We start from the raw sequence: 13043 nt of genomic DNA, 5'->3' as shown, positions 1-13043 counted from the left end.
TTTGCAACTGCACTGCCCTGAAAAGTCAACAGAACCCATCCCCGCAGGCTCTCATAATTCTAAAGAGATTAAATCAAATTAGTTCTCAGTGTCTGTTTTTTTTGTATGACAGCTGTCAATACAGATATTACCAGTTTTTTTAAAGTGTTCAATTCAAGAATACGATTGGGAGGGGGTACGGATACCCTCCACTAACCTCCAACAACTGTACCACTCCCTCATGTTCCTTCTTCGCGGCCACTTGAGCCTGTTTTAAAACAAGAAATGACAGAAATCGACAATTACTGTAAGTAGAAGCCTATTAGCGTGGCCATCACTTTTTCAATTATGCATATGCAAATACCCAAGGAATCTACTTTCACCCCTGGGAAGCTTCGAGCAATTGCCATACTGTGACTGAAGTGTGTTCCTTAAAGGTCTCTCTCTTTCTCCAAAATCTAGCTACCAACTTCAAATTTAAAATGAAAAAGCTTAAAAGCTTCTTTTAGAGGACGGACACATTGTCTATGTCATGGAAAAATATCTGCTGGATAGCACCAGAAGTCATGGCTCAGTGCCAGCTGCGCCCAGCCCTTTGCCAGCTGTGCGTGAAGCTGCTCTCCACCCCACTGGTCCTCCTGATCAAACACTGCGAGCTGGACTCCCGAAGCACAGCCGGACTGCTGGACTGCGGGCGCTTTGACTTGGCCATCCAGCTGGGAGCAGGTAGCCATGTGCTGCAGGATTCTCACCTTCTGGAGCCGTTTGACCTCTTCCTGTTTGAGCTTGAGGATCGTCAGAGCCTCCTCATGTTCCAATTCGAGCTGTTGCCTTCGCTCAGCCACCTCTCGCATGTGCTGGGGGTTCAAGAAACACCATGAACAGTCAGGACCAATGAACACCCTGCGCACCATTCTCCTCTTCTTTCATTCTATTGTGATTGTGAATGACATGAGACTGCAAGCCTCCTGATTCATTTCTGAACTTACTATACTTGAGCAAGGCACCCCATTGCAGCCTGGACTAGCCTGTGAGATGTTTGTCTGGGGTAAAACACATGGCAGGAAAACAGAAAGGATTCAATGAGAATTATGTTAGTGTCAATCTCTATCTGTTTTTATTGCCTTTACCAATGTAAGCACTAACATTGGTTTGTGCACAACAATTTGACCTATTACCATGTGTCAAGCATGTGGTAACACTGCGCACAGCTGGTGCATAGCATACACTGTAGCATTAGATTACCAAAGGAAATCACTTAAGACTGCAGACTACCAAATAGTGTCATGTCTTGTTATACCACCATGCTGAGGGGTCCTCACCTTTAGGACCTGCTCTAGGTTCTCCAGTTTGGCTTGAAGTCTCTGGTTCTCCTGAAGAGCTGAATTGCGTTGAGCTGTCACTGTAGAGAGACTGTCCCTCAGCTCGTCATTCTCAGCCTGCACCTAAGGAGGGAAACACATGTTGTCATTCAGGACCACTGGTGCCAAAGGCTAAGATTTTATTGTAATTATTCATTACACTTATTACAGCTAAGAGCAGAGGGCAGCTCCAGAGACGATGCCCACAGAGGACAGCTATAGAGCAGAGGGCAGCTCTAGTAAAACATCGTCTGAAAAAGTGATAGTAAACTAAATTGAAAAAAAAAAAGCCTACTAGTATGTCTTTGGTCTGTGGCAGGAACCCAGAGTGACTTCGTTAACAAACGTAATTATGAGGCCAAGTTTGTCAACACTGGATTGAAAATTGTTAATGAAAATAATATTGAACAAATCTGCACCTATCAATTCCAGGACCACATCGGGCCTAAACAGATTTTTAATTATTCTGTGCTGTACAGAGAACTGCATGTGCTCAGCTTTGGGAAGCGCGCTAGAAAAAACTATTCAAACCACTATGCCTGGATTTCCAGTCCAGAAACGGTCCGTCAATTGAATTTAGAAGGAGACCCCTTGCAACTACAGACAAGTTAAAACACTATCACCTGCACAGAAATAAGGATTCTGAAAGCATGTCACTTTGTAAAGTACTTGACACGGAGAGTATATTTGGAATCTGTGTTCTGCAAGTGACTCAGCTCGGCTGCGTCGCTTGTCCCAACTGAACCAGCGTCTAAACCCTCACCTGCTTGAGCAGCTGGGCCTTCAGCCTAAGGCGCTGCGCCTCCTCTTCTAGACTCGCATGTTTCCCACGCACGTCCTCCAGCTCATGCTCCTGCCAAGGGCAAACGCAAAGCAGGCAATGAGTCCCAGCCACCGCAGAGAATCTGAGCAGACCTCATGGCACATCCTCTCTGCTTCAGCTAAATTGAGGTTAACTTGCCCCTTTCCCAACTTTTTTACCTTAGATTCTGAAAAAAACCTTAGTTCTAAAAAAAATGCAATAAAGGGAACATTTGGAAATAAAGGGAACACGGACACTGGATGCATAATTATTTAAACACTAGATTAATTGCACAGTTTTGTGTTACAATGCATCACAAAATCAAAACATTTTTTACCTTTGGATCTCAGCTTGGCAATATTGATATATCAGTTTTTTCAGGGTGCAAAGCAGTAAGAATAGATTCTCACCAAGTCCAGGCATTTTCTCTGTCTTTTCTTTACTTCATGCTCGAGACTTTCACATTCTTTTCTCTTCTTGCTCAGCTCACTTTCCTATAAGCATTTGTCAGCATCAGTCCAGCAGCACAACATTAAGCCTCTATCAGCCCTTTCTTACAGGTAAACTGAAGCCCCAAGTATAAAGCCTGCCTGGTATGATTTGCTGTCAAAAAGCTTGGGTGAAATATCTAAATGTGAAAGACAATCCCGAAATGCATGGAAGTTACACCAGTCTGATTTGTCATATTGATCCTAGGTTACAATGAGGGACATTGCAAAGCTTAAATTACTTTAATTACTCTAAATGCGGCTTAAACAGGCCAACAAAGAGGCAAAATCTGCTTATTTGAACCAGGTTACAGGAACAGAAAATAATTAAATGCAATCGAAATAACTGGGAGTACAACACCTGATTAAATATGCCTTACAATCAGATTGTGATAGCATGCTTTGTTTCTTCTGAACATCTACAGCATACCACGCACACAGAAAGATGGAAGCTAATGTGTCGAAGCCACTTTCCTTTCTTTATTGACATCTTCACAACTACATCACTTCCTTTGTAGGTGTACATAGTGTGTGCAATTTCATTCCGAAAAACTGTGCTACACTAAGGTGTAGTTAGGAAGTGTATTAACAATACGAATACATAACAGATTATTTCATTTTGAATTGCAAAAATCTGTTACGGAGATTTTATCCGCTTAATGTCACAGAAATGCCTGGAGATAGCGCTGTCCCACCAGCCATTCCTCCATACAGGTGTGAGAGCATATAAAACCAGCAGCTGAGCTGTGACTGAGCTGAGCACGGTGGTTCGGCTCAGACAGCTAGGCAGCCTCACCAGCTCCTGCAGCCTATGGTCCTCAGGTGGGGAAGAGAGGGCCTCGGGTGTCACACTGGGCCTCTGCTCCTTGAGACCACTGGTATCTTCCGGAGGTCGAGGGCCTTCATCAGTGACTGGCGATGGGTTCTCAGACTGGGCCTGAAAGGGGGAGCTTTTCATCACAATGGGCTCCGAACGTACCAGATTCTGCGTCGCTGTGTTTAGGATGTAATTTCATCATCTATACTAAAACATTTAGTAAGTGTTTACGAAATAAATGGCTTAGTAAGCTAAATGTATAAAAAAAAACAAATAAGCTTAGCTATGAAACACGATTCTTTACTTAGTTGTTTTACTGACCACATACTTTATTAGCACTACTGTACATAACAGCTAATTCAACTGTAGGCTCCCTGCTTTGCATATCAGCAGATTCGTCAAATATAAATGAATACCTCAGTTCTGGTTTGTAGAAGACTCAGTTGGTTTGCTTGTACATTTTAAAACTCCTTTATCATAGAGGAAGCTTTCATGGCCAAGAAGCACACTCCATGGCTTTCTCATTTGCAACCAGTCTGAAACACAACAGTTTGCACAACAAGGCCCATTCCACAATCTTCTGCTGGCTCTGTGTTTTGCTGGGGCAAGGATATGCAGTCTTGGGATGTGAAACTCCAGCACTCTCCACAGTGTTTTTCACAGTTTTTCTTACAAATGAGGACTAAGAGGAGCAGACAACTGTAGTGAAAACCATATGACAATAGACAACTATCACTGCTACAACTTAAAAGCCTTTGGAATCTGAACAACATCCAATTAGAGCTTCATCTAAAACAAACACATGCCAGAAGGAAAAGCCAGCGTCAGTTCGCTTGTTCTTCCAAAGAAATAGGGAATTGAACTCCGATATAACTGTGGTTCTAAAGTCTGGAATGCCTCAAAGATGATAATGTGCATTTTTGTTTTACTCAAGATGTCAAGCAGGGAAGTTATTAAATATCAAAGTTTGATATGCCACAGCCACTGCTTTGTTTAAAAAATATTTGAAATTCAGAGGGAAGGTATCTGGGCATTTTTCAAATACATTAAAAACAATTCAAATTCCTTTGCTTGTCATATTGCAATTGTGGATAAGAGCATACTGAAATAGGAAAGCATTCAGTCCATCAAGTTTGTTTACTTGTTAGTGGGTTATTCATCCAATCTAACAATCTGATTGAATTGTTTTTGAGGACATCTTCAACAACAATAACAGGGTGCTTCATTGTAGTTACCCATAACCCCTTGCAGACTAAGAGTGTCTCCTGTTTCAGCATTTCACAGAATAAACAGCAGATCCCTTCACTGCTTGGCTTCAAGTACTCCACTGATTGTCTTTACACCTTCCAGAATTCTTAATTCCTCACTTAAGTCCCCTCAATCTCCACTGTTCAAGACCAAACTGATACATTTGTCTTAACCTCCTGTGAGTACAGAGTTGTGAATGCCAGGTGTCTAAAATGTGAAAGCGCAGAGAAGACACAGCTGTGTCTATTAATATAGCCAAGCTGTCTAGTGCAGAAAGGGAAATCTATTTTAACGTGTCCTCTAATGCTTTCATAGGAACTTCCACCTCGTGCCTCTATCTCGTGACCCAGTAACAGGATAAAACACTTAATGCTACAAATGAGAATGACTGATTTAAATGCTACAGAGGTCACAAAGCTGCAGAAGAGAAAAGAGAAATCTCCCTCATTGCTATCCGGGATTTCATTTAAATGAGTAGTGATGACCTGTTTCAGAATCTGATACATGCACATACACTGATATCAGATACAGAGCTTGCATCTATAGTATTTTTGAGTTCATAGTCTATTCTAGGCAACTCAAAACAGGTATAACAACATTTTACACTAAACATACACATACTGAATAAGCCCTAATCTATATTCATATACAGTATATATTCTATATCTATATTCTAATTGATACATGTATTCTGATAATGTAAAAGATGTAGACATTATTAAGAGTTAATTAACAGCTGGTTCAAAAATAGGCCTACGGTTCAATAAGGAAATATGGGAGGAGAATAAAAGGCCTAGCCCAATGAAAAAAATGTTATGGTATTGTGTTAAAACGCAAAACCTGTTGTGTCCCTGGCTGACCTCCTTAAGCAAGACAGACTCCCCCAGTTCACAAGCAGGTACCTCAATGGCTTCATGCTATGTGCACTGCAGACTATGCAGGAGCAAGGCCTAGACAGTGCTAGTTAGGACTCTGCCAGTAATGGTATGTTGCATTTGTTGGTTAACACTTCTTTGGTTCAAACACACAACTTCAATAAAATAAATTGTACCATATGCACATTTCAGCATTCCCAAAGGAATGGCAAAATTGGTAACCTGATCACTTTTTAAACTTACTGAACTGGAATATCTGCATGGTGCCTAATGCAAATGAACGCGCTGATCCTGGAAACATTTAATATCAAGTGCAGTGCAGCACACACTTGTTATAAACAGTTGGCATGTCAAGTGCTGCCTTGTGCAGTTACAAAAAGTTCTTTATACTTCGTCTGCATACTGTACATCAGCGAATTGCTTTGTCTTTAAAGACTGCGAAACGTGCTCAGCACATGGAGTTTGGAACACTGGCTGCTCTTTGATTTTTGATTACTGCAAAGCAATCTAATTGTAATAAAACCATGTTAATGATCAAGTCATTGACAATCAGTAGGGAGTGCTAATGAACAGGAAGTAAGCTCATATAAAAAGCATGCAGGCTAAAATGGCACCATGGGCACAGTTACAGATGATCTTTCCACTAGGATTTTGCATGTCAACTGCAACTTTACAGTGCATTCGGATTCCTGAATGTTCCATTTTAACTAGCCTTTACAAGCTTTAATTTCTCACTAAGAAGATTTGCACACGCAGAATACACTTCTCTTAAAGGGATCCGACAGTGACGACAACAGCAACTCCACCACACAAACACAGAAGCCCACATGAAAATAAACACCTACCCCTTTTTCCTGTGATCTCTTTTAATTTGAAGGTTTTTCCCCCTCTGCCTCCAATTATCCCTTCTAGGAGAGCTAGAAAAGTCTTAGGTGCTGCTGATGTCTTACCTACCAGCCAAAACCTCCTCCTCGCTGCCACGGCAACAGAGAGAGGATTTACTGGGCCGTACCATTCTCCTGTCAGAGGGGATTAACATGCACACAACACGTCCCTTTTCTGTATGTTTTGGTTTAGAAAATTAGAGATGAACACGAAACACTAAGCAATACAACAAAAGCCACTTTTTGTTACGGGTGCCACACATTTTTCCGCAGAAGACTTCCACAAAAATTAGATGAATGCCGACAAAAAAAAAAGACAGCTTTCTTTCTTGAAGAAAAAAACACTCTGGTATGATCCTAAATCCATATTACGACTTATCAGGTATCATCATTGCTGGCAATTTGGATCACATCTTCTCACGAATATTTTTTGGCGGAGGGGTTGTGGTGTTGGGGATGGTGGGGTGGGGGGGGGAAGGCTGGTGTTTGAAATGCAGGGATCGCAAAAGAAAGGAATGTAAAGAGTGAGTTCTGGACTGCCTGTTGCTGCTGTGTGTGGGCCTTTTCCTCTCAGAGACAGGTACTGTTGAGTCCTGCTATGCTCATTTTCATGCTTGTCACTCCACACACTGGAGTGCCGTGCTCCTCCAGCACAGACGAGCTTCCTTGAAATCTGTTCACTGAGCTTCCTGCTGAGGTGCATAAGAAGTAATTGGTTCAGGTAAACCAGGCTATTGCAGCACAAGTGTAGACATATGAGAGAAAATCAGAAGGTAGACACTGTACAGAGTGTAAACCTATAGAGGGATGAATCCATACTGTGTATGCTCTTCATATTCACAAGGATTTAGGATATTAAGGTATTTTATTAATACAATTTCTTCAACAGATGGTTTGGATAATATGAATATTGGTGCATTTAAATGCTCACAGATGCATACGCATATATGCATGTGTGACCAACCAAACTTTGTAAAAACATTCTGAAAATGAGAAAGCTGATTTTAACAATTGATTACAAAGTCACGCTCCGATATAGACTGTTGATGCCCATGCAAGATGATTCCATGATTCCAGTGACTTGCACAACCCTATGGAATTTTGCAGAACACCTGTCAACACATAAAACATGGCCCATTTCCAGTACAGTGTATATGTTCAGAAACCCCAGCTTCTACAGTTCTCTCCTGTACACTGCAGATGTGTTGCAAACCAGCTGACAAGACAATTCACATACTGATCACATGCGTTTTGCTTAAAGCTCTACAAAAGACTACAAAACAGGGCTTTGACATTTTGCTCAGTCTAATGCTTCAGTGTTACTAGTTGAGCCCTAAAACCACTTACATAAAAACTTAGAAATACAGCATCACTAAGTCTTTCTCTTAGAAAAGTGCGGCTGGACTCTGAATCAGGGTGTAAAAGCTCAGTGCCTATTAATTACCTTCTCCTGGCCAGTCCCAGAAGCAGGCTCTTTCGCCGATGACACGGAGAGCTGTCTCTGTAATCGCAGCACTTCTTTTTGGGACTCACGCAGCAGTGTTTCAAACCCGCTGGTTGCCAGCAGGCCAGGAGACCCCTGCAGAATGCGAGAAAAATACTGTATTTTCTGTATGCGTGTTCTGACATACAGTACCAGCACTCCAAAACTGTGAAGCTGCCCACGCACAAAACCATCCCAGCACTGAGGAGAGGTTGTCTCACAGTCCCGTTTTACGTTTTGGAGCAGTGAAGACGCCTACCATCCCTGGCGTTTGTCTCCCTTCGTGTATTTTTTGCTCTCCTGCTCCTGATGATCTGCATCTGAAAGCTATTGCTCATTGACATCAGGGTTTATTGAAGCCTCCCTTCCAGCTCTGTTGCGTCATTAAAAGTGCCTTCCGCTCATGGTTAAAAATTAATGCACTTGTGCAATTAGTTGTCTGCGATCACAATGTGGTGCACATTAAAAACAAACCAGCAGGTTTGACAAAGATGAGCCATTATAATAAAGGCCTGTGGCACTCACAAGATCAGAAATCCATAATAGGTGTTGATCTTTACACAGGCCTGTGCATTTTTCACAACCTGTTTTTTTCCAAACTATTATTCCGCCTGCCAGCTTTAAGATGTCGATACAACCCGGCATAGAAAAACAGAATGAACAGAATTTTCCCATTGTCTTGCTTTAATCATTGCAATTAATCTCCCCATTACCACATTGTATATAATTTGGGGCTAAAGGAACAGGAAGAGGCTAATTCTATTATTTCTAAAAGTAGAAATAAAGAAAAGAAGACAGTTTCTGCTGTTGAGATCTCACCAGGTGTAGCCTAAAGCCAACAGTCAAATAGTGTTTTTTCTTCATTTTTACTTAGAGCATAGAATCAACCACTACTTGTTCCTTTGCAGCCCACTTGCTGACAGAACCCTCCACTTATCTGTAGATAACGAACACTGTAGACAGCTATTGATATTAAACCTTAATATCCCCCTGAATATCTATAGTATAAAAGCATTGCAAATATTTATTTAAAAAATCAGGTCAGTTATTTTGATATGCTAGTTTATTAATTGATTGTTAATCAAACTATTTGCAAATCTAGATATACTGTATCTCTTTGCCAACTGAACCTCAGCAGGAATACATATATTATTCATCAAAGGAAGATATTTATTATTACAGTAACCATATTAGTGGATTTTACATTTCTGGCACTGAAACCTGAGCAGAACAGGCAGTTACAATCATGGTACCTGAAAGAAAACTTAAGTAAGATGTGTTTTAGTTATTAGATTTCCTTAAATCTGATCACAATGTAAATATTAAGGTCTGCAAGGCAGGCAAGTCACTCATGAATAACATACTTGTTCCTGTACATTACAGCTGGCAGTTAACTTGAACTTGGCAGTTAACTATTTTACAATAGATCAGAATCTACAGAGTTGACAAAAACTCTTTTAGCCTCCCTTAAAATTTCTTGTGCGTCACATCCTACCAATTCTGATTTACAGTAGGCAACAAATCCTGGGACCAAGTCTGGTGCCAGATTTCATGATCGGAAGTACACACTTCCTTTGGGTTGAAAACCCATCTGAAATACATATCTCAATTACTGTATATACTGCGGTGTCGGATGCCATGGGCTCTTTCTCAGCTTTAACATTCCTTCTTACGACAGGTAAACATCAACAATGACCATCTTTGCAGAAAAGGTCTTTCAAATAGGGTAGAAATGCACAGCAGACACCTAATACAGTTTATCACAATCAGCTGAGTTTGCTCCTGTGTGTGATAACACACAGGAACCTTAGTACATTACCATGTGTCTCACCAAAAGCCTTTCTTTGGCAATATTCCCTTTAGATACAGACTGTTTCAAAAAGAAATGTATTTGGATTGTTCTCAGATGGTGTGGTTTTGGTCATTCTTTGATTAATATGATTTACATTCTATACAACAGCAACTCAAGACTAAGTCCAGACTAAACACTGTTACATTTGTCTCAGTTTCCACTTAGTACATGTCAGGAATGTCCACTGTCACCCCTACTGTTTGCTTTGTTAGAAACCTCTCGTTCAGACTACAAGTATGTGAGCTTTGCTCCCACTGTCATATTAGTGGGCTTCTCAGTTAAGGGTCTTGGGGACTTGTTTGTATTCTGTTACATGAGTCTCTCATCATCCACTGGAGAGAAAATTAATTAAACCCATTAGGCTTTAGAATGGTCTATTTTCTGCCTCTGAAGATGAGAACATTCTCTCCTTGAACGTGCCCTATCAGTGCAAATGTATTGGACAAATGAAGAAAAAGTAATCTGCTTTCTTGCCTTTACACTAAAATTTCCCAAACTCCTACTAATCTGGAATCTGAATCTGGGGAAAAAAGAAAAATAGCCTGGAATACATGGTTCCAAAGTGGTAAACACAAAAGTCCTATGTACATACCTGTAAATGAGTAGGACAATGACAATGTTAAAAAAAGCTGGCTTTAATTGACATTTTGAAATGTGTGTTCTGGACTTTAAGTTGTTTCTAAAACACGTGGTTCTGAATTAGCAGGTAAGAAGATTATTGCACCGCACATACAGTGTAATGGACCTCTAGAGGACATAGCAGTTAAACCTGCTGCCTCCCAGTTCTAAGCTTTTAGCTTGATGGCAGACAGGGACACCTTCTGTGTGGAGGCAGGGTGGTGTTCTTCAGTTTTCCCAACAGGAGCTCCAGTTTCTGAACACCTTCTCTAAATTGTGTGTGTGTGGGGACGGACTGCTGTCCCATCCAGGCTGCCTAGTGCCCTGTGCTTCTGTGGTAGGCTATTGGGAATAAGTGACCTTTTGATGATGGATAAGTGGATTAGTACAACTAACTGAGGAACCCATGATCTTTGTTAGAATTTTCTTCAATTTCCTCAGACATTTTAATGGACCACTGTTTAGGTATGTGGAACCTAAGAACCTCTACAGACCTCTAGAGGATCAGAGCTGTATTGTAATGTAAAAAAAAACAAGCCACAAACACAGAAAACACTAGAACACTATTGACAGAATCACACTTCTGTGCCACCTAGTGGAGACAGAGTATGTATAACCTTGCAGTTTTTAATATCACTCTGGAATAGAAACTGCAGACATCTCTGTAGTCAGCAGAAGACACCTTCCTATAACAGTAGATCCAGTTTTTAAATATCAAATGCGCACAATTCATCATTGTAAGTAAGGCACCTAACTGTATTATATTTATTCTGTAGATATTAAAGGTGTATTACCGATGACTAATTAAGCAATAAAACGGAATACAAATGAGTAACATCTTTAAATGAGTACTTTTGTCCAATCCCTGTTCTCAAACAGGGATAATGAATATATTATAGAATTGCTGAAAGTGAAATTTTTGGTTAAAAGTGCCTAACTGTTGCAAAGTCTGCTTATTTATCTAGGAATAAAATTAATGGACATTTGCAGAAAATGATCAAATAGAAAAGTAACCCTTTGAAAATGAATATCTTTAATCTATAAAGAAACTCAAACCACACTAAATAAAAAGTTTCTAAAAGTTATTGAAAACAGAACTTCAAGGGAATTGGCCCAGTGATGCAGTTTCCGGAACACCAGAAATGCTGCAGGTGAGAGGTCTCCTGGACATTGAGTTCACCTCGTGCAGGCACAGACGTTCTGCTTGTACTGGGAATTAAACCCCCTGGAGTCCAAAATCCCCTAGAACCCAGCTCCCTCAAAAATGTAATTGATAATTGCAAGCAGCAAGCCAAACATCAACTGCACGCTTCTGAAAAGTAGAAAGAAAAGGGTGGGCCTAACAACAACCCAAGCAAGCAAGAGACCATACAAACTTCACACAGATAGTTGAGCCCGGCTACTCAGAACCCCGGAGCTCAGAGACAGTAGACTCTCCATTTACAGTAGCAACAGGCTCTTGAAAAAGGGACAATAATTGTAAATGTGATGCTAACACAACCATCATTGGATTAGTCTTACATTTACTGGACGATTTTACTTGCAATCATGTAACAAAGGATTCTGGCATAAATCCATTTTCTCAAAGCCACACAAGGGCTAAGGACATCAATGTAATTCAGCATAAAAGGAACAAGTGCATTTTTTATGCAAGAGTTAAGAATTTCGTTTGGAGATAGTCAGGTTTTTTTGGGTCACACTGTGGTGCGATGCGGCAGGCTGAAAGCAAAAATCAGGCTTTGAACACTCTGAACACTGACAGGGGAAATATCTCGTTTCCAAAAATGTTTGGAAACATCTTGGTCATTAAATCCTCTGGGAACAATTTTCTGTTCTTTTAATACCAACACTGACGAAGATCAAACAAAATCCCGGCTAAGCATTAAAGAAACAAATGCTGATGGAAGACAAAGCCTCGTTTTCCTTTTCTTGGCATCATATGAGCGGTTATGAATTTAATGCTGCAATGTCAGAGGCGAACACCAGGGGGCAAGCTAGGCTAGTCAGTAACTGGGGGCATCACCAGGAACATGCAGTACTTTTGTTTTGCGCCTTGTTCTCACATGGACACATACCCAACCCATCAAAGTAGCCACGGTCTAAATCAGTGAGTAGTGTACTTTGAGATCAACTGAAACAACTATTATAAACTATACGAATTATACACATGGTCAGGCTGCCGAACGTAACCTCTAACATCTCTTGTCCTTTACCGTGTTCCAGCCCAGGTTTATGTTTTGCTACAGACAACCAGAGATTCATCAAGAAGGACAGCCATTTTCTCTCTGACACAGAATCTCAGCTCAGCTGGTTTAAACTGGTCACTAATTCATATTATTCATCACTGCTGCCGCACTGCTCTACGTGTTCGACTGGAGCCCATGGCGTGGGCTCCTGGGTTTGATTCTGCCCTAGGGCCCTGTCTATGAGGAGTCTGTATATTCACATGGCTTTTTACCAGATGCTTTGGTTTCCTCCCAGCTTCCAGAAACACGCTGTCTCAGTTAATTGATGTGCATGCACTAGCTCCCAGGATTGGACCAGTGCCCGTTTCCAGGGTGCTTCTGCTTTGTGCCCATTATCTGCCAGGTTAGCCTCCAGCTCACTGCAATTATTGAAAAGGAAAGGGTGGATAA

The 13043-nt window shown here is 41.0% G+C and overlaps 1 protein-coding gene across 1 annotated transcript in view; it reads right to left on the bottom strand.

The window, feature by feature from the left end:
- The window catches only part of tspoap1 (TSPO associated protein 1), a 96440-nt gene that overhangs the window by 26737 nt on the left and 56660 nt on the right, over positions 1 to 13043 (bottom strand). The window contains exons 5-11 of the mRNA XM_088906819.1: positions 7899 to 8033; positions 3427 to 3567; positions 2553 to 2636; positions 2104 to 2193; positions 1302 to 1424; positions 732 to 836; positions 197 to 247 (exon numbers count right to left, since the gene is read on the bottom strand). Of these exons, the coding sequence (XP_088762945.1) occupies positions 197 to 247; positions 732 to 836; positions 1302 to 1424; positions 2104 to 2193; positions 2553 to 2636; positions 3427 to 3567; positions 7899 to 8033 (729 nt within the window). The remainder of the gene's footprint in view (positions 1 to 196; positions 248 to 731; positions 837 to 1301; positions 1425 to 2103; positions 2194 to 2552; positions 2637 to 3426; positions 3568 to 7898; positions 8034 to 13043) is intronic.

This window comes from Atractosteus spatula, chromosome 27 (assembly GCF_055471065.1).
Source record: "Atractosteus spatula isolate fAtrSpa1 chromosome 27, fAtrSpa1.hap1, whole genome shotgun sequence".
Lineage (NCBI taxonomy): Eukaryota > Metazoa > Chordata > Actinopteri > Semionotiformes > Lepisosteidae > Atractosteus > Atractosteus spatula.
Note: the sequence above shows the minus strand (reverse complement) of the source record. Positions and strands in the feature narration are given on the sequence as shown.